The sequence below is a fragment of the Rana temporaria genome, chromosome 5 (genome assembly GCF_905171775.1).
Source record: "Rana temporaria chromosome 5, aRanTem1.1, whole genome shotgun sequence".
Lineage (NCBI taxonomy): Eukaryota > Metazoa > Chordata > Amphibia > Anura > Ranidae > Rana > Rana temporaria.
The window spans coordinates 254,832,357-254,859,985 of record NC_053493.1 but is presented as its reverse complement, the minus strand read 5'-3'; the positions used below and the strand labels follow the sequence as shown (position 1 = coordinate 254,859,985).

The 27,629-nt window shown below is 45.0% G+C and overlaps 1 protein-coding gene across 1 annotated transcript in view; it reads left to right on the top strand.

The window, feature by feature from the left end:
- Positions 1-20,893, top strand: part of LOC120940733 (regulator of G-protein signaling 9-binding protein B-like) — a 42,701-nt gene extending 21,808 nt beyond the window's left edge. Inside the window, exon 3 of the mRNA XM_040353749.1 lies at positions 19,735-20,893. Coding sequence (XP_040209683.1) covers positions 19,735-20,033 — 299 coding nt within the window. The 3' untranslated portion in view covers positions 20,034-20,893. The remainder of the gene's footprint in view (positions 1-19,734) is intronic.
- The last annotated feature ends 6,736 nt before the right edge of the window (positions 20,894-27,629 follow it).

Sequence of the window (27,629 nt, the reverse complement as noted above, 5' to 3'; positions counted from 1 at the left end):
CCCCTGAGTGATTATCTTCAGGAGAAGAAGTAAATTCTCCCCTTCTGGAACGGTGGAAAAGGCATAAGGTTTGCTATTGATTGAAAACTTTACTGCAAACGGGAAAGCCCACTTATATTTGATTGATTTTTGAGTTAAAGCCAGAAGTAAGGGCTTCAGTGACCTTCGTCTCTGAATAGTGGAGGGAGACAGATCAGTATAAAGGTGTACCTGATGTCCCTGGCACATGATGACCTGAGCCGATCTAACCTGCCTCATGACTTCCTCTTTGACTGAATAGTGATGGGGTTTGGCTATGACGTCCCGTGGAGTGCCATCCTTCCTGGGGGGACCTAAAGCCCTATGAGCTCTATCCAGCTCCAATCGCTGAGGGGAGATGTTAGGGAGGAGATTTTTAATCAGGTCCTGCACTGCTTCAGGGACATTGAGGATGGTCTCGGGAAGTCCGCGAATTCTAATATTCGACCTTCTCGATCTGTTTTCAAGGTCGTCTATGCGAATCATTGCCACATCTAATTGGTCTTGAAGTGTTTGTATGTGGCCGTAATTCTGGGATGTAGCAGAAATTGTGTCCTCCATTTTGCATTCAATAGCCTCAATTCTGGAACCCAGAGAGTGAAAGTCAGCCTTTAAGTCACTGGTAATCTTAGCTGCAGTCTGAGAAAGTCCTTTGTCCAATAAAGATGAGAACTTATGAAATAGCTCCTCCATTAGGTCAGGCCGACCCAGAGAAAGTGCGTCATGACTGAGGGGATTCTGCTGCATAGACGCCATAATGCCCTGAGAAGCAGGAGACAAATCCGCCATTATGGGTTTACTTAAACTGCCATTGCAGTCCGGGCCCAGCTGTGAGTAAATCCCCAGTGCTTCAGGGGAGGTTTGTTGGGGGGAGCAGGGTAACACTGACCTGTGTGTCCCCTGATCAATTTGGTTGTGTGATGGGGCCTGAGGCAGTCGCATGGCGGCCATCTTGGATTTACCTCACGATCTCCCAGCGTCCAAAAACGGCCAGAGAGCGCCGATTTTCAGCGGAGCGGAGGGTATCAGCTTGTGCCCGCTAGTCTTCGGAGTCTGTCCGTGGTCTCTGCTAGACCCGTAGGTAGCTGTGTACCGAGCTACAGGCGCCGCGGTGCTAGCCTGGTGCGGAGCTCACGGCTCAGTCAGCCATCGCCGTCGCCCGCGCATGCGCACCTCCTCTGTGAGGTGTTTTATGTGATTATTTATTTTTTATACAGCCAGCAGGTGGAGTGTTAGGCCGCGTACACACGGTCGATCCATCCGATGAGAATAGTCCGACGGACCGTTTTCATCAGTTCACCGCTGAAGCAGACTGATGGCCTGATGTGCGTACACACCATCGTTCCAAAAACCGATCGGGTCAGAACGCGGTCGACTTGATTCTGAGCATGCGCGGGTTTAGAACCGATGCTTTTGCGTAGTAACCATCGGTTTTGACCGATCCGAAGGCGTCCATCGGTCCGATTTTAAAGCAAGTTCTATCATTTTTGTCCGAAGGACAACAGACCGATGGGCCGTACACACGGTCGGTTTGGACCGATGAAACTGGACTTCAGGTTGTTTTCATCAGTTTGGACCGACCGTGTGTACCCGGCCTTAGTCTTTTTTTCACTTATTTTTCATCTTCTTACCCCCTGTTGTAAAAATCCTGTTTACAAACGCAAAATAGCTCAATCTGAAATGTACTTGCAAGCGAATGGATTGTAAGGCCTCATGCACAGCTTTCTGCTGATCTGGGCATCAGGCATTTTGTTCTACAGACAGTAAACTCCTCAGCATGTTATGTTAGGAGTTTTTCAGTTGTAAAATGCTCTAATGCTGAAAAATGTTTCAAAAGGTAGCCTTTGAGCATTTTTGGGCTTCAAGCTTTTGTGGGAGTAGAGTTTTTAAAAAAAATGCTATAATATGTAAAAGCAGCTGAACGCTAAAATACACTAATGCAAAAATGCGGCAAAAATGCGGCAAAATGCGGCAAAACATTTGCTTGTCTAAGCCGCTAACTAAACACATTGAGGAAACCTACATTGTAATGGCTCTCATACACCAGTGCTCCCAATCTTTTACTGACAAAATAGTTACAACTTAAAGGAGTTGTAAAGGATTTTTTTTTCACCTTAATGCATTCTATGCATTAAGGTGAAAAAACATCAGATGATGAAATTCCTTTACAACTCCTTTAACCACTTAAGCCCCGGACCATATTGCTGGTCAAAGACCAGAGCACTTTTTGCGATTCGGCACTGCGTCGCTTTAACTGACAATTGTGCAGTCGTGCAACGTGGCTCCCAAACAAAACTGGCGTCCTTTTTTCGCACAAATAGAGCTTTCTTTTGGTGGTGTTTAAACACCTCTGCAGTTTTTAGTTTTTGCGCTATAAACAAAAATAGATCGTCAATCTTGGAAAAAAATAATATTTTTTACTTTTTACCATAATAAATATCCCCCAAAAATAAGTAAAAAAAACTTTTTTTTCCCTCAGTTTAGGCTGATACGTATTCTTCTACATATTTTACTAAAAAAAAAATCGCAATAAGTGTTTATTGATTGGTTTGCGCAAAAGTTATAGCGTTTACAAAATAGGTGGTAGTTTTACGGTATTTTTATTAATATTTTTTTTACTAGTAATGGCAGCAATCAGCGATTTTTTTTCGGTACTGCGACATTATGGCGGACATTTCAGACACTTTTGACACATGGTCCCAAAGACCATTGGCATTTAAAGAGCGATCAGTGCTATAAAAATGCATTGATTACTATAAAAATGCCACTGGCAGTGAAGGGGTTAACACTAGGGGGCGAGGAAGGGGTTAATTATGTTCCCTGTGTGTGTTCTAACTGTAGGGGGGTGGACTTGCTAGGGGAAATGACTGATCGCTGTGAACAGACGGTCATTTCTCCCCTGACAGGACCGGGAGCTGTTTGTTTACACACACAGCTCCGGGTTCTCGCTCTGTAACGAGCGATCGCGGGTGCCCGGCGGCGATCGCGCCGAGCAGCCAATAGACTTCCAAGTCACTTCCAATTCACTTCCAATTCACTTCCCAGTCACTTCCCAGTCACTTCCAAGTCACTTCCCAATTCACTTCCAAATCACTTCCAAGTCACTTCCCAGTCACTTTCCAGTCACTTTCAAGTCACATTCAAGTCACTTTCAAGTCACTTCCCAGTCACTTCCAAGTCACTTCCAAGTCACTTCCAAGTCACTTCCAAGTCACTTTCAAGTTACTTTCAAGTCACTTCTAAGTCACTTCCCAGTCACTTCCAAGTCACTTTCAAGTTACTTTCAAGTCACTTTCAAGTTACTTCCGAGTCACTTCTAAGTCACTTCCCAAGTCACTTCTAAGTCACTTCCCAAGTCACTTCCAAGTCACTTCCAAGTCACTTTCAAGTCACTTACCAGTCACTTCTAAGTCACTTCCAAGTCACTTTCAAGTTACTTTCAAGTCACTTCTAAGTCACTTCCCAGTCACTTCCAAGTCACTTTCAAGTTACTTTCAAGTCACTTTCAAGTTACTTCCGAGTCACTTCTAAGTCACTTCCCAAGTCACTTCCAAGTCACTTCCAAGTCACTTCTAAGTCACTTCCAAGTCACTTTCAAGTCACTTACCAGTCACTTACCAGTCACTTCCAAGTCACTTTCAAGTTACTTTCAAGTCACTTTCAAGTTACTTCCGAGTCACTTCTAAGTCACTTCCCAAGTCACTTCCAAGTCACTTCCAAGTCACTTCCAAGTCACTTCTAAGTCACTTCCCAAGTCACTTCCAAGTCACTTCCAAGTCACTTTCAAGTCACTTACCAGTCACTTCCAAGTCACTTACCAGTCACTTCCAAGTCACTTCCAAGTCACTTCCCAGTCACTTTCAAGTCACTTCCCAGTCTCTTCCCAGTCACTTCTAAGTCACTTCCCAAGTCACTTCTAAGTCACTTCCAAGTCACTTTTAAGTCACTTCCAAGTCACTTTCCAGTCACTTTCAAGTCACTTCCCAGTCATTTCCAAGTCACTTCCCAGTCACTTCCAAGTCACTTCCCAGTCACTTCCCAGTCACTTTCAAGTCACTTCCCAGTCATTTCCAAGTCACTTCCCAGTCACTTTCAAGTCACTTCACAGTCTCTTCCCAGTCACTTCTAAGTCACTTCCCAAGTCACTTCTAAGTCACTTTCCAAGTCACTTCCCAAGTCACTTTCAAGTCACTTCCCAGTCACTTCCAAGTCACTTCCCAGTCACTTCCAATTCACTTCCCAGTCACTTCTAAGTCACTTCCAAGTCACTTCCAAGTCACTTCCCAGTCACTTCTAAGTCACTTCCAAAGTCACTTCCAAGTCACTTCCCAGTCACTTCCCAGTCACTTCCAAGTCACTTCCAAGTCACTTCCCAGCCACTTCTAAGTCACTTCCAAAGTCACTTCCAAGTCACTTCCCAGTCACTTCTAAGTCACTTCCCAAGTCACTTTCAAGTCACTTCCAAGTCACTTCCCAGTCACTTCCGAGTCACTTCCGAGTCACTTCCCAGTCACTTCCGAGTCACTTCCCAGTCACTTCCGAGTCACTTCCGAGTCACTTCCAGGTCACTTTCAAGTCACTTCCAAGTCACTTCCCAGTCACTTTCAAGTCACTTCTAAGTCACTTCCAAGTCACTTCCCAGTCACTTCTAAGTCACTTCCAAAGTCACTTCCAAGTCACTTCCCAGTCACTTCCAAGTCACTTCCAAGTCACTTCCCAGTCACTTCTAAGTCACTTCCAAAGTCACTTCCAAGTCACTTCCCAGTCACTTCTAAGTCACTTCCCAAGTCACTTTCAAGTCACTTCCAAGTCACTTCCCAGTCACTTCCGAGTCACTTCCGAGTCACTTCCGAGTCACTTCCGAGTCACTTCCGAGTCACTTCCCAGTCACTTCCGAGTCACTTCCGAGTCACTTCCAGGTCACTTTCAAGTCACTTCCAAGTCACTTCCCAGTCACTTTCAAGTCACTTCTAAGTCACTTCCAAGTCACTTCCAAATCACTTCCAAATCACTTCTAAGTCACTTCCAAGTCACTTCCAAGTCACTTCCGAGTCACTTCCGAGTCACTTCCAAGTCACTTCCCAGTCACTTTCAAGTCACTTCCCAGTCACTTTCAAGTCACTTCCCAGTCACTTTCAAGTCACTTCCCAGTCACTTCCCAGTCACTTCCCAGTCACTTTCAAGTCACTTCTAAGTCACTTCTAAGTCACTTCCCAGTCACTTCCAAGTCACTTCCAAGTCACTTCCCAGTCACTTTCAAGTCACTTCCCAGTCACTTCCAAGTCACTTCCGAGTCACTTCCAAGTCACTTCCCAGTCACTTTCAAGTCACTTTCACGTCACTTCCCAGTCACTTTCAAGTCACTTTCAAGTCACTTTCCAAGTCACTTCCAAGTCACTTCTAAGTCACTTCCAAGTCACTTCCAAGTCACTTCCCAGTCACTTCTAAGTCACTTCCAAAGTCACTTCCAAGTCACTTCCCAGTCACTTCCCAGTCACTTCCAAGTCACTTCCAAGTCACTTCCCAGTCACTTCTAAGTCACTTCCAAAGTCACTTCCAAGTCACTTCCCAGTCACTTCTAAGTCACTTCCCAAGTCACTTTCAAGTCACTTCCAAGTCACTTCCCAGTCACTTCCGAGTCACTTCCGAGTCACTTCCCAGTCACTTCCGAGTCACTTCCCAGTCACTTCCGAGTCACTTCCGAGTCACTTCCAGGTCACTTTCAAGTCACTTCCAAGTCACTTCCCAGTCACTTTCAAGTCACTTCTAAGTCACTTCCAAGTCACTTCCCAGTCACTTCTAAGTCACTTCCAAAGTCACTTCCAAGTCACTTCCCAGTCACTTCCAAGTCACTTCCAAGTCACTTCCCAGTCACTTCTAAGTCACTTCCAAAGTCACTTCCAAGTCACTTCCCAGTCACTTCTAAGTCACTTCCCAAGTCACTTTCAAGTCACTTCCAAGTCACTTCCCAGTCACTTCCGAGTCACTTCCGAGTCACTTCCGAGTCACTTCCGAGTCACTTCCGAGTCACTTCCCAGTCACTTCCGAGTCACTTCCGAGTCACTTCCAGGTCACTTTCAAGTCACTTCCAAGTCACTTCCCAGTCACTTTCAAGTCACTTCTAAGTCACTTCCAAGTCACTTCCAAATCACTTCTAAGTCACTTCCAAGTCACTTCCAAGTCACTTCCGAGTCACTTCCGAGTCACTTCCAAGTCACTTCCCAGTCACTTTCAAGTCACTTCCCAGTCACTTTCAAGTCACTTCCCAGTCACTTTCAAGTCACTTCCCAGTCACTTCCCAGTCACTTCCCAGTCACTTTCAAGTCACTTCTAAGTCACTTCTAAGTCACTTCCCAGTCACTTCCAAGTCACTTCCAAGTCACTTCCCAGTCACTTTCAAGTCACTTCCCAGTCACTTCCAAGTCACTTCCGAGTCACTTCCAAGTCACTTCCCAGTCACTTTCAAGTCACTTTCACGTCACTTCCCAGTCACTTTCAAGTCACTTTCAAGTCACTTTCCAAGTCACTTCCAAGTCACTTCCCAGTCACTTCCGAGTCACTTCCCAGTCACTTTCGAGTCACTTCTAAGTCACTTCCCAGTCACTTTCAAGTCACTTCCCAGTCACTTTCAAGTCACTTCTAAGTCACTTACATTGTAAGTGCATTTCTCCCCTGACAGTTTACACACACAGCTCCCGGTTCTCGCTCTGTAACAAGCGATCGCGGGTGCCCAGTGGCGATCACGCCGAGCAGCCAATAGACAATAGACCTGAGAGCCGCGCTGTGGACGTCTTTCGTCTATAGCGCGGATCTCAAGTGGTTAAGCACAAATTTGTGATAATTTTATGGAGAGGACTAAGAAGATATAACCATGCCAATGCTGCAGCAGAAAACATATAGCACAGTGGGGAAGGTTTGTGGTCCAGGATGATAGGACAGTCAAAATTAAAAGCACGCTAACAGTGTAGCGCAAGCCGGCTGGGACTCTTTCCATGCTGCCCCCCTGCAAAGTGCTGCCCTAGGCCTGGGCCTTGTTGGCCTAGGCCAGGATACAGCATTGCCGTACACACGGTTGGAATTTCCGACAAGAAAAGTCCAATGTGAGCTTTTGGTTGGAAATTCCGACCGTGTGTAGGCTCCATCGGACTTTTCCTGTCGGGATTTCCGCCAACAAAAATTTGAGAGCTGGTTCTCAAATTTTCAGACCAAGAAAATGTCAATAGGAATCCCGACACGCAGTGCAAAGTGGATTTGCCTTTTCGTAAATAACCCCAAATGTGTTTTTGGATAACATGTGAATCTAGGCTTTTTGTAACGCATCAAATTCGCAAACAAAATCGCATCAGTGTGAACTGGCACTGAGTGGTGAATTAGTTCCACTCCAGACCAGCTCGATTCTCAATAGTTTAAAGTGTTACTAAACCCACAACAGTAAAATCAGTCTGTATATGCAGTAAAGCATGCTTGTTATACTCAATGTGGAACCTAAGGGGTTAATCCTCTGCATTGTGTAAAAAGGCTGTTTGATCCTGTCTTATCTGATCCTCCCCTTCTTTTACTGTGCCCAATCCATCTTCTGATAGAACAGAGCCTTGGAGGCACTCTGCACATGCTCAGTTTGGTGTATATTGCTCGAGAGACATATGTTTTGGGGATGGTGCATATGATTAGCACATGGCCAATCAGCACTGTCCAGACAGAAGGTTAGGGGTCATGCAGCCTCATAGGACAGTCAGAGGAAAATGAAAACTCCTCCTACAAGCTTTAACCAGTGCTCAGCCGGACACTGATAGAAGTCACAAGACTGCTATCTATTGCTGATGTGAAAATGTATTTAGCAGTTTATATTTAGTAAAATAATTGCATTTCCATGTTCTGCGTACTGTGGGAGACAAGATATAGTGAATGCAGGGTCCTGGGATTAGTAGCACTTTAACCCCTTCCCGACCCCCGCATGTATATATATGTCGGCAGAATGGCACGTACAGGCACATTGGCGTACCTGTACGTCCCTGCTTTCTAGCGGGTGGGGGGTCCGATCGGGACCCCCCCGCTACATGCGGCGATCGGAATCCCTCGGAGAGCGATCCGGGACGACGGCGCGGCTATTCGTTTATAGCCGCTCCGTCGCGATCGCTCCCCGGAGCTGAAGAACAGGGAGAGCTGTATGTAAACACGGCTTCCCCGTGCTTCACTGTGGCGCTGCATCGATCGAGTGATCCCTTATATAGGGAGACTCGATCGATGACGTCATTCCTACAGCCACACCCCCCTACAGTTGTAAACACACACTAGGTGAACACTAAATCCTACAGCGCCCCCTGTGGTTAACTCCCAAACTGCAACTGTCATTTTCACAATAAACAATGCAATTTAAATGCATTTTTTGCTGTGAAAATGACAATGGTCCCAAAAATGTGTCAAAATTGTCCGAAGTGTCCGCCATAATGTCGCAGTCACGAAAAAAATCACTGATCGCCGCCATTAGTAGTAAAAAAAAAAAAATTTATAAAAATGCAATAAAACTATCCCCTATTTTGTAAACACTATAAAAACGCAAACCAATCGATAAACACTTATTGCGTTTTTTTTTTTACCAAAAATAGGTAGAAGAATACGTATCGGCCTAAACTGAGGGAAAAAAAATTTATATATGTTTTTGGGGGATATTTATTATAGCAAAAAGTAAAAAATATTGAATTTTTTTCAAAATTGTCACTCTATTTTTGTTTATAGCGCAAAAAATAAAAACCGCAGAGGTGATCAAATACCACCAAAAGAAAGCTCTATTTGTGGGGAAAAAAGGACGCCAATTTTGTTTGGGAGCCACGTCGCACGACCGCGCAATTGTCTGTTAAAGCGACGCAGTGCCGAATTGTAAAAACCCCTTGGGTCATGTAGCAGCATATTGGTCCGGTCCTTAAGTGGTTAAATATAGAAGGTAATTTGTGACTCAACTCATCAGTCTTCAGCAAAGCAGAGACTCCAAGGCTATGATAAGGGTACAGCCAGGGAATCTGAGGTGGGTCATTTTCCCACCAGGATTCCTTAGAAATATAAGAAGCCAGCACGTCTTTAAATGTAGCAGCATCCCCCATAAACAGAATGTATCAGTTTTCGGTAGATTTATTCTATCTTATATATATATGCAAAGTTCTCTGTTTAAAAAAAATGTGGCCTAAGGTATAAACTTTTGTTTTATCTGCAGGCACATACAGAACCCTTTAGGCTGGGTTCACATTTATGCGATGCGGGAATCACAGCGATTCCTGTGCGGGTTCCATTCCATCTAACTCGCACTGCTCTCTGCGAACTGCTGCGGGTGTCAATGTAAAGTTAATGACACCCCCAAATTGTTTCGCAGAACACAGTGCAAACTGTGAAATCAGATGGGAATTGGATCGCATGGGTCTGAATAACCATGCGATCCGATTCCAGGGTCCTGCGCCATTTTTGTCTGAATGCGATGCAATTTCAGCCATGGCTGAATTTGCATCACAGAGACATCGCATGCAATGTGCACAGGAAAGCGGTGCAAACCACATGTGATGTCTGGCATTGCATTAGCGTGAACCCAGCCTTACTACATACAAACTCACTGAACATAGCAGGCTATTTATCTTACAAAGTATTTATGTCTAATCTCCTTTCACCTTCATAGTGACCCTGTAAACATGCGCAACTTAACCCTGATAGTTATCCGCTTTCATAATGTTGTACTAACCAAGTCATTGAAGAAAGATTTGAAAGCTTTATCCTCAAGCATGGATCATACACAAATTAAATGGAAACCATGACAAAAGTTACTAGTTTGTACCAGACTGAGACGTGAGAAATGCCAACAATTGAAAACTTTGATAAACTTTAACAAAACACATACTCAGATTACCATTTAAGGTATGCAAAGTTATTATTTTCTGTAAAAAGGTCACAAAAACATTCAAGTTTTAAATATACTTTTATAACACTAAGTAAAAACAAATTACTAATTACCGGTACTAATTAGTAATAGCTTCCTAAATTATATACAGTATATAAAATAGTTATTTTTATCTAATGTAAAAGGTAGAACAAAAAATGCATTGCATTGTCCTAACCTCATAAACAGCAGAGTTGCTGTCCTATCCGGAAACATTTATAATATTAATTGTGCCTAAGCAGTATGCTGAAAGATTTAACCACTTCAGCCCCGGGAGGGATTTGCCCCCCTAATGACCAGGCCATTTTTTTGCGATACAACACTACGTTACTTTAATTGACAAGTGCGCGGTCGTGCAACATTGCACCCAAACAAAATGTATGTCCTTTTTTTTGCACAAATAGAGCTTTATTTTGGTAGTATTTGATCACCTCTGCGGTTTTTATTTTTTGCGCTATAAACAAAAAAAATAGTGACAATTTTGAAAAAGAGAGAGAGAGCTGTGCATGATGTTATATGCCTAGGTTTTTTACCAGACAAGAAACAGGAAGTGGGCTATATAAGGTATTTACTGGCAGAAAAAAATAAAAATTTACTGTCCAAAGTTTAAAACAAGGGCAGAGCATTTAATAGATGGAAAGATGAAAAAATTACTGAAGTTACACTTTAAGTCAGTCAGTAGGGCAGAGGGCAATGTCAGTCAGTAGGACAGATGACGGCGTTTATCAGTAGGGCAGAGGGCTGCGTCAGTCAGTAGAGCAGAGGGCTGCGTCAGTCAGTAGGGCAGAGGGCAACATCAGTCAGTAGTGCAGAGAACTGCGTCAGTCAGTAGGGCAGAGAACGGTGGCAGTCAGTAGGGCAGAGTACGGTGTCCATCAGTAGGGCAGAAGGCAATCTCAGTCAGTAGGGCAGAGGGCAACTTCAGCCAGTAGGGCAGAGGGCAACGTCAGTCAGTATGGCAGAGGGCAACATCAGTCAGTAGGGCAGAGGGCAACATCAGTCAGTAAGGCAGAGGATAACGTCAGTCATTAGGGCAGAGGGCAAAGTCAGTCAGTAGGGTAGAGGGCAACGTCAGTCAGTAGGGCAGAGAGCAGCATCAGTCAGTAGGGCAGAGGGCGGCGTCAATCAGTAGGGCAGAGGGTGGCGTCAATCAGTAGGGCAGAGGGTGGCGTCAATCAGTAGGGCAGAGGATGGCGTCAATCAGTAGGGCAGCAGTCAAGGGTATATACATGCAGCAGCAGGAATTATACCCCCTGTTGCTTTCTGTGGGCAATACCACCCACCAATTGCGACCCATTCACAAAAATACGGCCACTCTGCAATTGCTCCGCAAATGCGTGTTTGTGGGAAAGAGGTTATTGCTGGTGATGAGGAGGCGATAAAATGCCTCCTCACTGCCTGCTTTAACCCCTTGGTCACTGTACTACACAAGATTGTAGAGCACTTGCATTGTTGCCTTCTTCACTTGAATGGGTCAAGCTTGGTGGCTTCTACACCTGACAAGCATGGCAAGGCATATAGGCCCAGATTCACGTAGAGCGGCGCATATTTAGATTGGCGTAACGCATGTCATTTAAGTTACGGCGGCTGAATTTTGTGGCGTAAGTGCCGCATCCACAGAGTATTTGCGCCCAAATTTGCGCCAGCGTAACGTAAATTCAGAGGCGTAAGGCGGGGTAATTGCAAGTGGGAAGGAAGTGGGCGTGCTCCATTAAAATGAGCCGTGACCCCATGCAAATGAAGGGCCGGCCGTACAGCGCATGCGCGCACGAATCTGCACCTCACTGGGCATGCTCAGAACTCGGCCCGGCGCAATCAGTGAGATAGGAACTAGTCCCGGCGTACTTAGTGAGATACGCCCTGTGTATAAATAGCCCCACACAAACGCCCTTCCATTGCAAAAGTACATCCCCGTGTTCCCTTTCCCAAAGCAAGGTGCTTTTGTTCTGTTGTTTGTTGGTGTTTGTTGGTTAGTGTAGTATTGTTAGATTAAAGATTTATTGTAGTAGGAGGTTGTAGTAGCTGTGTGTTTTTTCTGAGTGTTTTTTGTGATTGTTTTTTCTGAGTGTTTTTCTATTTGTTTTTTCTGCGTTTGTTTTTGATTTTGTATTAGCTGTCTGCTTGTGTTGTTTGATTTTGGTGTCTGGTTTTTGCTGTTTGATTTTTGGTTGTGTTTGTTCTGTGTCTTTTTGTGTCTGTTTGTTCTGTGTGTATTTGTGTTTGTTTGTTCTGTTTGTTTTTTGTGTGTGTTTGGTGCTGAGTGTTGGGTGAGATGGCACCAAAGAGAAGAAAGTTGAACTTTTCGGTGCGTGAAAAGCAAATACTTGCAAGGGCCATCAACCCGATTTGGGCGATATTTACATGGCCCTGAGAGCCGGGACACCCCCCCGGCCAGGAAGAAGGCGATCATCCAACAGATTACGGATGAGATCAATGCGGAGGGGGGAGGGGAAACGAGGACCCCCAGTGGGATCTGTAAGAAGATCAATGATCTGAGGAGTTTGGTCCATGACAAGCTGGCCAAGATAAATGCCCATGCCAGGGGCACTGGAGGAGGCCCATCCTGCCCCCTAAGGTGGACTGAGGAGGAGCGTGTGGTGGCCCAGTGCTTCCATAGCCAGCAGGTGGTTGGCCTGCCTGGCTTTGACTCTGATGAGGCCGTGAGGACAGGTACGTTTTTTTTTTTCTATCTGGTGAGTAGCATGTGTGGGTGGGGGAAGGGAATATGTGCCAAGTGTGTGGATCCTCCAACCTGTGAATGTTTTGTGTCATCCACAGATGGCCAGGAGGTTGCTGGGCCATGAGGCCAGTCTGCATCATCCCCCGGACTTCAGGCTGCAGAAGAGCCCCAATAAGGGCAGGAGTCCCCAGGGCAGGGGAGTGGCCACACCTCACCTCAGGAGGAGGCTGAGGGGGAGGAGGATGAGGGGGGAGAGGTTGTGGATGATCGGATATACATTGCCAGGGAAATCTTTGTGTGTTTGCAGGAGGATCCCCTTGTGGCTGCCCCTGAGGCTGGCAGCAGTCAGGCCTCCATCAGGGGTAGCCCTTCCCACTCCTCCCCCAACAGGGCTCCTGCCCCAAGGGTCTCTCTCTCCCCTCCTCCCAGGCCACAAGCCTCAGCTGCAGGCAGGAAGGCCACCCATAAGACCAGGGGGTGGCCGAGTTCCTGCCTGCAAATCTGCAGAGGGACCAGGCCCGACAGACACACCATCTGGGTCAGGTCACCCAGACTTTGGCCCAGATGGAGGACAGCCTGGGCACCATTAAGGAGTCGTTCAGTGATGTGGCCACAAACTCATTGGCAGTAATAACCTGCTTTTGTGAGCTGCAGACCGCCACAGCAGGCGTGGCCCTGGAGGTGAGTGCCCTGACCCAGGCTGTCAACGCAAATACCCAGGCTGTCCAGGCCAATACGGCAGCCCTCACTCTGGGCCTGAACAGGATCGCCGTGGCCTTGGAGGGCAGGCCAGCAGGAGGACAGTCACCAGGGGAGGCTCCTCCTACCCCTGCTCCCCCCCCATGAGTCTCCCCTGGTTGGCCGTGGCCGTGCCCGTGGCCGGCCCAGGCGTAGCTCACGCCGGCATTGATCAGTTGGGATGTTCTTTTGTTTTTTTTGTTTTTTTATGATTTTCTACTGTGATTATGATTTGTTTTATGTGTGTAAATGATGTATGAATGTGGGGGTGACATTCCTGATGAAAAAAGGGTGTCACCCTCAGTTTTGGTGGAGTAGGGATCCCCAGGACCAGGGAGAAGTGATCCCAGGTCCGTGTGAAAGGTGTATGAATGCACAGTGACATAATTGGAGCCGTGGTGTGGCGTTGCTGCTCCCTAGTACCGTGGGGGGTACTTGGATCTAATCCAATTCGATGTGGATGTGATGTGTCTGTGCTAGGAACCACAGTGGGTGTGCATGCGTGCATTCTCATTGTGCCATGTTTAATGTGTGTGTTTACTGTGCAAATATGCCTTCTGCGAGGCGTCTCCTGACTGCTGTTCCCTCAGCAGACCGGGTAGAGTTGGTTAGGGGGGGAATGTCGGGTTCGGGGGTCAGATCATCACGTATGTCAATCTCCAGGCCCCTTCTCACTGCGAAGTTGTGCAGCATGCAACATGCACCGATGATCTGGCACACAAAGTTTGGGGAATACAACAGGGTACCCCCAGACTTATTCAGGCATCAGAAACGGGACTTCAGGAGGCCAAAGGTGCGTTCCACCACTCCACGGGTACGTGCGTGTGCTTCATTGTATCTTTGCTCTCCTGAGGTTTGGGGATCCCGGAATGGAGTCATGAGATGGGGTCCCAGTGCATATGCAGAGTCACCTGGAAGGGAAAAGACAGGAGGATGTTAGTCATGCATGTGCCCCTCGTGATGTCTGCATCATGGGGGGGGACAGTCATACCTGACACCCATGTTACTCACCAACCAGCCAGCTGTCCCCATACACGTTTTGTTCAAATTCTCTTGGGATGTTGCTTTGACGGTATATGTAGCTGTCATGGCTGGACCCTAGGTGTTTGGCACGGACATGCCATATGAGGCATTGGGCATCAGCTATCACCTGTACATTGATTGAATGCCAATGCTTCCGATTGCGGTACATGTGCTCTGTCTCATGGGGGGGCTGTAGTGCCACATGTGTGCAATCAATGGCCCCCACGGTGCGTGGGAATCTGGCAATTTTGTAGAAATCTGTCATTGTCTTCATCCGCTGGACCTCCTGGGTGGGTTTGATGATTTGGTTGGCCATGCGTCTCAGGATTGCAGGGACAACCTGGTGCACACATCTGCTAATGGAGGATTGTGACATCCCAGCCACCACTCCACTTGTACGCTGAAAAGAGCCAGTGGCCAGGAAATGCAGTGTTGCCAGGACCTTGACCAGTGGCTGCACTGCATGTGAGCGGTGTGTTGGGCTGGTGATGTCATCCTGCAGGGTTGTGGTTATTTCCATGATGGCTTCACGGTTGAATCTGAAGTTGCGATACACCTCAGAAGCAGCCATGCCAAACACATCTAGGCATCTGCGGTATATCCTCTCCTGTGCCCTCCTCTTCCTCCGTTCCCTCCTCCTTCTGCGCGCCTCTAAAGTCACTAGTATAGCTATGACAATGGATGCCCCTGGCATGTTGGCATACAGATTGTTGTCCTGCAAGTGTGTGTGCTCAGCTCTTCCTTAATGGTGTTGCTTTAGCTGACCTTTACACGGCTGGTGCAAAGTTAGGGCAGCTTTTATAAGCTGTAACTTTCCGCCGGCAAACTAGCAGATGCGCACAGGGCGTAGCCTACGCCGCACAAACTTAATTTTGTGGATCGCCGTATCTCCCTCATTTGCATCTTTGCCTAGCAAAACAATGGTGTGTCTAGCGTATTTTGCGCTCAAAGATGCGCCAGTGTAATCGTTTTACATCGGACGAAAAAAAATGGATTTCAGGCGTAAATCGTTTTGAGGATACGGCGCAAAGATACGCGCGGCACATTTTTCAATTACGCCGCGCATCTCTAGATACGTCGGCGTAAGTGCTTTGTGAATCTGGGCCATAATACCTGCTGCAGACATGTGTACAACCTTACTGCCCCGAGCCCCCTAAAATAGTAACACAGAGTTCACATAGTTTTAGATGCTGTTCTAGCCATTTCAGTATTGTGTAAAGCCTCGTACACACGACCGAGAAACTCAACAGAATCCATCAAGAAACTTGGTGGGAGAGCTTTTTTGCTGAGGAAAACGGTCGTGTGTATGTTTTTCATCGAGGAAACTGTCGAGGAACTCGACGAGAAAAAAAGAGAACAAGTTCTCTTTTTCCTCGACGGGAGTCTCAATTTCCTCATCGTGTTCCTCATCGGGCTGGTTTTCGACGAGAAACTCGAGCGTGTGTATGCTAAGAAACCCGCGCATGCTCAGAATAAAGTATCAGACGGGAGTAAAAGTAGCATTTGAAATGGAGATAACACATTTTTCCCGCTGTAACAGACTAAAAAAGTGCGAATCGTCTCTTAACAAACTTTTACTTAACACGCAGTAACATGAGATTAGCAAAAGCAGCCCCCAGAGTTGTGCCAGTGGAATCGAACTTCCCCTGCAATTGTGTTGTACGTCACCGCGTTTGAGAACGAGGAGATTTTGTCTTGACCGTGTGTACGCAAAGCAAGCTTGTCGAGTTCCTCGACAAGCCTGACAAGGAACTCGTCGAGGAAAACGATACCGATACCGATAACGATAAACCACCGGGGATCAAGGTAGCCGGACACCGAGGGATTGATCACCTGTCGGTCGGTACCTGAGCGGCAAGTTGAAGAAGATCCAGACGTAACTTAATTAAGGAGGCATATCTCCAATGATTCAACCCAGAGGGGACCTGTGGCAGAGGTATCTTCTGAGGCTCTTGAGAGGGGTCTGTGGCAGAGACTTTCTCCCAAGTTCAAGTTCACCAAGAAGGGTCTGTGGCAAAGACTTTATCCTACAATTGTCCGAGTGATACTCCGGCTGCCAGGTCAGTGAGAGAGGCCTGTCCGGGTACACTAAACCCACTCTGGCGGGAGTGGTGAAAAGGAGTGTTACGTTTGGGAGCAGGACTGTTTCCTATCATTACGCCTAAATCTGCTATTCTCCTATCTTCTTCAGATTTACTTTCCTCACCACAAGTTTGACTGTTTTTACCCGGCTGGGTAATAAAGAGCACAGCAAAGAGCACTTGTCTGGACATTCCTTTACTTCTACTACATGCAATACGCATCATTCACCTCTAGGAATTTCGGAGGAGCCACGAGGTAACACGCCGCCCAAAAATCCAGCAGCTCCACTGGGGGTAATGCTACACATGTATTTCATGATGGGACTTTATGTCCCTTTTAAGGAATTGCAAACTTATTTTCGTCCTCCCCCGCACAATGTACTTTTACTTTCTTTAATTGCACCATGCAGTGTGGGCCCAGAGTGATGGTACAGTGTGGCAACAGTCCCCAACCCCTCTATTAAATGTAATGCAAAGTTTTGCTCTTGTAAAAGCCATTACTAAAGCTCTAATTCAAGCCCGTAGACTGATTCTTAAATATTGGAAATCTCAGGATCCCCCTACACAAGCTGAATGGGTTAATTTACAGGCAATATGTTCTGGCTTGAACACTACATATACCAGCACAGGGGATGCCCAGGGAAATTAAAAAAGATCTGGGGCTCGTGGCTGGATACCCGGGGCCTTATTATATTCTTATTCTAGATAGAATATTGTAAGATATATATCAGAATCTATCCGAAGATAAAACTGATCCAAGCGCTCTATGGATATAGTGTGAGATATATGAGATATGTATAATGGTGGTTTTGGCAGAAAAGCAGCTATTATAAAGTGATACTATGAGTGGGGAAAGGTGTCTCTAGGTAGAAACACTAACAGCGCTACGGTAAATGATTATAAAATAAATCTAAAACTACCCCTCTGCTTGAGGTGATGATTAATCACAATAAGTGAGAACAAGTGTCAATCTGAATCAATCATATGACATGAGTGAAAAAGAAGATAACTAAACCTCACTGCAATGATAATGGTTAAAATAGATAGAATATTATTGTGAGGTTTTGTGTCCTAAATTTTCCTTATTGTTGTCCTTTTCCTATTGCCATTGTTCTGATTGTGACTTTGCGTCTGGACTTGTGTAACAATTGTTTTGGATTGATGTCGCTGTTTTCTTAAACATACTTTTTTTTTTTAAATAAAATGTATATTTTTCCGAGAAAAAAAGAAATAAAACATCTTGGCTTACACAAGTATAAGTGACTTATGTTGCAAATATTTTTTTAACATCGCTAAATTTAAAAAGATTAGGGTAGGTATATGAATCCCTATCAATAGTCCAAATTGTCGCAATTGTGGTCATACGCATGTTTTATAGACATGCAAATGTCTGACCAGTTTTTGGAACTCTGTATCTTCATTTATTTCTCAGGAACAGGCATAATCACTAAACCTGCACCACATTTAGCTTCCATAAGCCTTTCCATACACGACTTTCTAAAATAATTTAGAACTATATTTCCACACATTTTATTTGCAGCACGGTTAAAGTGGTTCTAAATGCAAAATGTTTTTTTATCTTAATGCATTATGCATTAGGATAAAAAAACCTCCTGTGTACAGCAGCCCCCCTCATACTTACCTGAGCCCTATCTTAATCCAGCGATGTTGCTGTCCGGGACTCTCCTGCCTGATTAGCTGAGACACACAGCGGGTGCCATTGGCTCCTGCTGCTGTCAATCAAAGTCAGTGAGCCAATGAGAAGAGAGTGGGGACAGGGCGGGCCCTTGCCACGGCTCCATGTCTGAATGGACACACAGAGCAGTGGGTCGGCTCAGGTGCCCCCATAGCAAGCTGCTTGCTGTGGAGGCACTCTGCATTAGGGAGGGGCCAGGAGCACTGGCGAGGGACCAGAGAAGAGGAGGATCTGGGCTGCTCGGTAAGTATAACATGTTTGTTATTTTTACACAAAAAAAAAACAAGACTTTAGTATCACTTTAACTATTACTAACAAATGGTGGCAAACGCTAGCTTCAAATATTTCAGAAGTGATTCAAAAGGGGGTTAACATACCATGCTCCCGTGAACGGGCTTTCTTCTTTAACTATTGGAAGACATCAGATTTCTACCTTTTTTAAAAACTTGGTTGCACTCATATGGTATCTCCTAATTATGAGTATTGATATCTTTCCCTATTTATGACCATTACCAGTTTTGCTTCTAATTGCTACCAGGTCATTGTTGTATGTCTCTGGCGAGATGTTCTGGTTATTTCTCTTTTGTTTTATTTTCCTATATTTTTTTTGTTCCTGGGGTTTTGTATAACATATAGGGCCAGATTCACAAACGGGATACGACGGCGTTTCTCCTGATACGCCGTCGTATGCCTGTTTCTATCTATGCGACTGATTCATAGAATCAGTTACGCATAGATATCCCTAAGATCCGACAGGTGTAATAGTTTTACACTGTCGGATCTTAGGATGCAGTAACGCGGCCGCCGCTGGGGAGACTTTGCGTCGTAAACCAGCGTCGGGTATGCAAATTAGGAGTTACGGCGATCCACAAAGCTTTTTCCCGTCGTTACGTCGCCGCGAGTGTTAGTTTGCCGCCGCAAAGATAGGGCACCTTTTACAAAGTGGAAAATTACTCCACCATGTAAAAGTATACCCGTCTTTCCCGCGTCGCTTTTGAATTTTTTTTTAATTTTTTCTTTTTCCCGGCGCAAGTCTTTTTTTCACGTCGCGATTCACAAAACATTGGCGCGTCGTAATTTCGCGTAAAGCACGTCAGGAAATTGCCGTCGGGAGCATGCGCAGTACGTCCGGCGCGGGAGCGCGCCTAATTTAAATGGTACCCGCCCCATTTGAATTGGCCCGCCTTGCGCCGGACGGATTTACGATACACCGCCGCAAATTTCCAGGTAAGTGCTTTGTGGATCGGGCACTTAGAAAATTTGCGGCGGTGTAACTTAAATCGGTTACGTTACGCTGCGCCCAGGCTACGTGAATCTGGCCCATAGGCCCTATATATAGGGGATGATGTCTTGCTTTGCAACGTATTACACCTTATTTTGTAATTATTGTTATGCTGTGATTTGTCCATGCATCTTTCTTGTGTTATCTGACAACAGTTACAAAAAATGATATGAATTGAAAAAGGTTAAGGTATCTGTAGTTTGCAGTCTATATTTACTATTAGTTAAGAAATCCACGCTAGATCTATTGTACTTTAAAAACAACCTTCTTGTTCTAAAGTGCTTTTTGTATTTCCAGGCAATACTTCCGCTATTGCCTCAAGGGCACTGAGTGTCCAGAACATTACCTACGAGTCACCTTCAGCAAATAACAAAGGGAAGCTGGAACATGCAGAGCTAGAAAATGAAATATTCAAGGTGGACCAGATGATCACTGACATGGAGCTAAAAGTTAATGTCCTAAGATGGACTGTAGAGGCAACAGTAAATATGAATGATGAGCTTGACAACAATGATGTCTCCTCCACAGCTTTGCTCTCAATGGATGAAAAAGAAAGTCGCAACTGCTGTAATGGGTGCACTTTACTGTGTCTTTGATTTTGTTTACTGCAGCAATAGTAGTTGTCACATGTTCTTCTGTGCTGTAAATGTGATATAAAATTCCTAGATAGTGTTGCTGTGTTTTGGTTTACTACTATTTATATGATTACAATTACAGCATGGATTTAATTACATTTATGTGTATGAAATTTGAGGAACAGAATATGTATTTAAAAAATGCTACCAAGTTAGTCAGTGACTACATTACAGGTGTCTAGACAGCAATACGGGAGCCCAGCTGTAATAAAGAGAAATAAATTAAGAAAATAAAAAGTCGTTATCCCACGGCAACAAAGTTATTCCATATTTTATTTTATAAAGAAGCAGGCAAAGCTAGACTTCTTCAAATATATAAATATTTGTTCCCAGATTATTATACCTGTGTGAACCTAAAGTGTAAATTCACCATCAGGAAAACTTTCCATAAAACCCCCTCCTAATCAATACTATAGGGTTGAATTACTAAAACTAGAGAGTGCAGAATCGGGTGCAACGCTGCATAGAACCCAATCAGCTTCCAAGTTTTTTTTTGTCAAGCTTAATTGATTAAGCTGAAGTTAGAAGCTGATTGGCTACCATACAAAGCTGCACCAGATTTTGCACTCTCCAGTTTTAGTAAATCAACCCCTATGTCCTCAGAATAGTACATGCCATTTCTCCTCCTGTTGTAAATGGTGCTACTATTACAGATGCAGCTGTTGGTGGCCTCTCTAAAAAAAATTGCTAGCCAGTTGCAGGACAGGCTGACCATTATAGTAATACGCCCCCTAGCAACCAGTCCTGGCAGTTCAAACTTTGTGTCTCTCCACTCCGGGCTGTTCAAACCTTGCACATGCTCAATGCGCGTTCTCCGTCTCTAATCAAGGAGCTAGGGAGCATTAATGTGCAAACCCTTCTGTAAATGGCAGGACAGAGGGGAATGAGGGGCCAGTGTTTTTTGTAGAGAGAATACCCCCCCCCCCCAAAAAAAAAAAGCTGCATGTAATGGGAGGATGCGCACAATTTACTATAGCAGTGGTCCCCAACTTTTTTGGCACCGGGGACCGGCATTGTGGATGAAAATTTGGGTGAAGATGCGGTTTTTCGCATCCAATTTGTCAGGAAATGGAAATTTGTCTTCAATTATCACAACACCATGGTTAATATGGCGTCAGGATGATTAAAGCGCAATTATTTGTATTATTATATTGTAATATAAAATTAAAGGGGTTGTAAAGGTTTTTTTTTTTTTGTTGTTGTAAAAGTTTTTATTAAGCGAAAAACAGTTACATAAAACAATGCAGATAAATATGACAGAAAAGTCAGCGCAAATATCTGCAAACATAGAGAAATGATCATTTTATTTTCAAATAACCCATACATTGAGATTGGGCAAGAAAAAACAATATAGTCGTTGTTTAAGACTGTATGTCACAGAGCGATCATAAATAAATTAAAAATAAGCACACATCACTGACAATTAGTAGATGAAGAATAACAGTCAATAGATAATGTAAATAAAATAAATAAGCCAAGATAATAATAGTTAATTACTCAAGTAGAGATAAAAGTGTAACCAATTAAGGCGGAGTTGTCCGCAAAACAAAAAAATAAATAAAAATAATGACACATTATATTTAGGATTTTTAAATAAGTAAAATAAGTAAGAGAGGACAGCAATTCTGTCTTTCTGGACCTTCGCTCATTGTTTACGTATGGACAAGTGAGTAAGAGTTAAAAAAAATAAAAATTGGAACAAGGTTATTTTTTAACATAAGGGAGGTAAATAACAAACAAAATTATAAAAATCATGAAAATAGAAGGGAAGCCTGCCGCAGCTCAAACGTTCATTAGATTCCAATTGGAATCTAAGGTTTGTTTTTTATTTTCTAAATAGGTTCCTTTAAAGGAGTTGTAAATTAAAAAAAACAATTTATGCTGAAATGACTGTTTACAGGGTATAGAGACATAATAGTTAACTGATTCCTTTTAAAAATGATAAAAAATGTATAAAAAACAATCATATAATGTACCTGTAGTTTCTAGTTTCGTTTTTGCATGTTGTTTCCTGCCTCTCTGCTGTACAGAGCCACAGAGCCAATACAGGGCAGTGATGGTTTGGAAAACAAAACTGATTGGTGCTGAGGCGTTTTAGACACACAATAATCACACCTCCTTGAAGTTAGTGACCACAGAGAGAAAGCTCCCAGTACTGTGGTTATCAGGAAACAGACAACAAGGAAGTGTGGAGATCAGAGAAGAATTACAGCAACTTGAGAGCAAAAACGAACAATGAGGACATGAAAACAGCACTGGATTAAGGTAAAGGAAGCTATTAAGATAAAAAAAAATCCTTTACAAATCCTTTAAGCTAGTGCATTGTTGGTTCACTTACCTTTTTCTTCGATTTCCCTTCTAAATGTTTTTTTTCTTTGTCTGAATTTCTCACTCCCTGTTTCTCCTCAGTAAGCTTGCCACCATCATCCGAGTGGGGGTTAGTCAGCCAGAACAGCTTACTGAGGAGGAACAGGAAGTGAAAAATTTAGACAAAGAAAACAAACATTTAGAAGGGAAATGGAAGAAAAAGGTAAGTGAACCAACAATGCACTAGCTTAAAGGAACCTATTTAGAAAATAAAAAATAAACCTTTACAACCCCTTTAAATAGTTAAACTCACCATAATGCCGAATCTGCCACCAGATTGCCACATGCCACCAGATGCAGATTGCCACATGCCACCAGATGCAGATTGCCAGCAGATGCAGATTGCCACAGTCACTTTCCACATGTCACAAGATGCAGATTTCCACAGTCACTTGCCAGATGCCACCAGATGCAGATTACCACATGCCACCAGATGCAGATTACCACATGCCACCAGATGCAGATTGCCACATGCCACCAGATGCAGATTGCCACATTCCACTGTTTCCTGCCTCTTAGATGCAAATTGTCACTAAACACAGTGAGTTCCGCATGAGAGAGAACAGTAGTGATGTGGGGCGGGCAGTGGGAGATGATGTCATCTCTCTGCTCGCCTGCTTCACCCCTAACAGTGTAGCGACAGGGCTGTGTGGGCGGAAGTGCGGCGGGACTGTGTGGGCGAAAGTGCAGCAGAGCTGTGTGGGCGGAAGTGCGGCGGGGTTGTGTGGGGGGAAGTGCGGCAGGCCTGTGTGGGCGGAAGTACGGTGATGGCAGCAATCTCTCTGCTCGCCCGCCGCCACCGCACCTCAGATAGCGCAGACTTCGCGGCCCACCAGTAAACAGGCTGCGGCTCGGTAGTGGGCCGGGGCCCGGGGGTTGGAGACCCCTGTTCTATAGGATACAGAATTGCATAGGGTATTTTTGGAAAATCTTCCTGAAGGTAAACTTACACTTGGTGCACACAGTTATAAGTGATTGTAAATGATCACCTTGTAAAATACTCCATTCTGTTTAAAATAGAAATTAAAGGGGAAACAGTAATGTATAGATGTAAAACAAAAACATTATAAATACCCTTTTTCATAAGTGATCACATTTCCTATAATCTCAGCTGCATAAGAGCTGGGGGTGGGGAGCAGCAGCACACTGCTCTTCCCAGTGAACAGCTGTGCAGCGGAGGTGTGTCAGGACAAGTCTGTTCATTGGAGCAGAAGACACTGAAGCCCGGATTCAGAAAGGAGATACGACGGTGTATCTCCGGATACGCCCTTGTATCTCTGAGTGCGGGCCGTCGTATCTATGCGACTGATTCAGAGAATCAGTTACTCATAGATTTCCCTAAGATCCGACCGGTGTAAGTGTCTTACACCGTTGTAACTTAGGCTGCATATTTACGCTGGCCGCTAGGTGGCGCTTAGTTACGCGAGGAATATGCTAATTAGGTATTTACGCCGATTCAGAAACGTACGTCCGGCCGGCGCATTTTTTTACGTCGTTTACGTTAGGCTTTTTCCGGCGTAAAGTTACCCCTGCTATATGAGGCGTAGCTAATGTTAAGTATGGACGTCGTTCCCGCGCCGAGTTTTGAAAATTTTACGTCGTTTGCGTAAGTCGTTCGCGAATAGGGCTGTACGTAAGTTACGTTCACGTCTAAAGCAATGACAACTTGCGGCGTAATTTCGAGCATGCGCACTGGGATTTTTTCACGAACGACGCATGCGCCGTTCGTAAAATACGTCAAATACGTGGGGTCACAGTGAATTTACATAAAACACGCCCACATCATCCCCATTTGATTTAGGCGGGCTTACGCTGACACACATACGGTACGCCGCCGTAACTAAGGGTGCAAGTTCTTTCTGCATACGGAACTTGCACCCTAAGTTACGGCGGCGTACCGTATCTGACATACGTTACGCCGCGCCAAAAGATACTGCAATGTATCTGAATCCGGCCCTGAGTTCCCAGTATTGGAGCTCAGCTGGAGATCTGACAACACTGCTTAAAGGGGTATTCCAGCCTTTTTTTATGTTTATTAAAAGTCAGCAGCTACAAAAAGTGTAGCTGCTGGCTTTTAATAAACAGACACTTACCTGCTCCACGGTTCCGGCGTCTTCATTCCAAGTGTGACAGCTTTCGGCTTCACGGCCGGGCACCCACTGCGCATGTGCGAGCGTCACTGCGCATGCGTGAGCGGCGCTGCGCCATCCGATTGGACAGGCGATCGCCTGCAGGGAGGGGCTGCAGTAAGGCGATTAAACTTTCGCCTTACCAGCCCCTCGGCAGAAGGAGGAAGTGGGACAGGAAGTTCCACTCCTGAAGCCCCTACTCCCCCCCCCCCAAAAAAAAATGACATGCCAAATGTGGCATGTAAGGGGGCAAGGAGTGGGTTAAGCGGAAGTTCAATTTTTGGGTGGAACTCCGCTTTAATGTGGTCAGTTTTTAATAGGAAAGCAAGGGGACTAGCAGGAACACCAGGGATTTCACATAAAGGAAGCAACAGAAAGAGAAAAGGATAATTTCTCATACAAGTACATGGTACAGCAGGAATTTGAAGTGTTGGGGTAACAAACGCTTTAAGCTGGCCATAGATGGATCGAAATGTGGCTGGTTCAGCAGGGACTGGCTGAATTTCGATCCATCTATGGTAGTTCCTGTTTGAACAGGAATGTTGGAAATCTTTTGTTGATCAACAGCTGCAGCCACTGGTCAGTGGATTCTGACAGCAGAGAAGTCCCACTGTCAAAATACATTGTCCCTGTATGGATGAATCCTCTACCATGTTGCTTGTGTGGATGGAGGAATCTGTTCCCCTTTTTTTGATCAGCCGATTGAAAAAAAAAAAAAAAGTCATCTGTGGCCACTTTTAAACTTTAACCATGTAAAGTTTCCCTCTTATTTAACTTTGATTACCTAGTCTGACTTATCAGTTACTTTTACATACAGTTTGGTAAATGATATTTGCAATTTGCTCATCAGCGTGATTGCCCGCTCCTAGTAACCAGGATGTCTTAGTCCCAGTTCACATTAAGGCGACCTGTCAGGTGACTTAACCGCCTGACAAGTCGCACTTCATGCAGTGCAATGCAACCGTTCTAAACAGAGCGTCTCGAGTCACTCCAATTTAGATTTCAGATCGGCTTGCATTGACTTCTAATAAAGAATTTGTTTGCAAGCCACGCTGAAGTCGCAATGTGCGGGGCGGCTTCAGAGTCGGCTTTGAAGCCGCCCCAGTGTGAACCGGCACTTAGTGTCTTTAGGCCCCTTTCACACTGGAATCAGGAGGTGCGGTGGTGGTATAGCGGCGCGATTTTTAGAGCTGCTATACTGTCGTATTTACCGCGACATTCGGCCGCTAGCGGTGCCTTTTTTAACCCCCGCTAGCGTCCGAAAAAGGGTTAATACCGCCGGCAATGCGCCTCTGCAGAGGCACATTGTCGGCGGTATTACCACGGTTTCCCATTGATTTCAATCGGAAGGAGCGGTAAACACCCTGCTCCTATACCGCTCCAAAGATGCAGCTAGCAGGACTTTTGGAGTGGTCCTGCTAGCGCACCACTTCAGTGTGAAAACCTTCAGGCTTTCACACTGAAGACTGCAGGGCACGATTTTTTCAGGCGTTATAGTAGCGCTATTTTTAGCGCTAAACCACCTGAAAAATGTGTCAGTGTGAAAGGAGCCTAAGGCCTTGTACACACGAGAGGATATCCGCTGAAAACGGTCCGCCGGACCGTTTCCAGCGGATAAATCCTCTGGCGGATTTCGATCTGATGGCTGTACACACCATCAGATCAAAATCCCCGCGGAATACATCCGCGGTGACGTGGCCGCGCCGTCGCCATGACGATGACGCGGCAACGTGCGCGACCCTGGAAGGTAAATACTTCCACGCATGCGTCGAATCATTACGACGCATGCGAGGGATGGGATCGGACAGACTTATCCGGTGAGTCTGTACAGACGACCGGATAAGTCCGCTGGACAGGTTTCAAGCGGATAGATTTCTTAGCATGCTAAGACATTTTTATCCGCTTGAAAACCGTCGGCTGGACAAATGTCCGCCTGAAAATGTCCGCTAGGCCGTACACACGAGCGGATCTATCTGCTGGAACTGATCCGCGGATCAATCCCAGCGGATAGATCCGGTCGTGTGTACGGGGCCTAAGTGTTTATCATAGCTGAGAGCAGTGTTATCTAAATGACAAAATCTAGCTCACGACAGCAAAACTCCATTCTATAATTAAAGTTTAGTTTAGTCATATCAAATAAAAACAACATGAGCTTGCCATCCAACCACAAGAACAGCAGTCAATATGAATGACATTCTATAGGGAAAGTGTTTAAAAATGTAGCGGATAATTACACTTTGTTTCTGAATTAGCAGCATGTAGCCCTATACACAAGCTAAGGCCTCGTACACACGACCGAGTTTCTCGGCAAAAACCAGCAAGAAACTTACTGGGAGATATTTTTTTGGCGAGGAAACCGGTCGTGTGTACATTTTCATCAAGGAAACTGTCGAGAAACTCGACGAGCCAAAAAGAGAGCATGTCTCTATTTCCTGGACGGGAATGGAGAAACTTGCCTTGTCGAGTTCCTCGACAGCTTAACAAGGCACTTGACGAGGAAAACGATGTGTTGCGCCCGTCGAGTTCCTCGGTCGTGTGTACGAGGCTTTAGATTGCATCAAGAATAATCAAGTGATTTTCCAAATATGAAACTTTATAAGACTAGCTATAACCATCCCAGATGCACTAACATGGAATATGGCGTCATGTAGGTTTAGGAATAACTAAACTCAGAACATAAATGTAACATATTGCAGCTTTTCAGTCTCTAGTTGTGGTCTCTGCATACGTTTTCATCTACAGGCTCGGGACGTTTTTAGCAAGTACAGAAAGTACAAAAATTCAGTGTCCTTGTCCCCTCCCGTGGATGGAACTGGAAGATTTACCTTCTTTCTTCTTCCATCCCCATGCAACATGTAATAGAGATTAACATAAGCAGATACAGTTGTGTTCAAAAGTATTCAACCCCCCAATGCTGTAAAGGGTTTTAGGGAATTTAGTGTACATTTGTAATTGTATTCAGAATGAAATCCTGCAAGGACTTCTTAAAGAACCATATGCAACTAAAATTACATCAATTGGTTTTGTAATACAGTAGTAAATGTTTATTTTGTGAATTCTT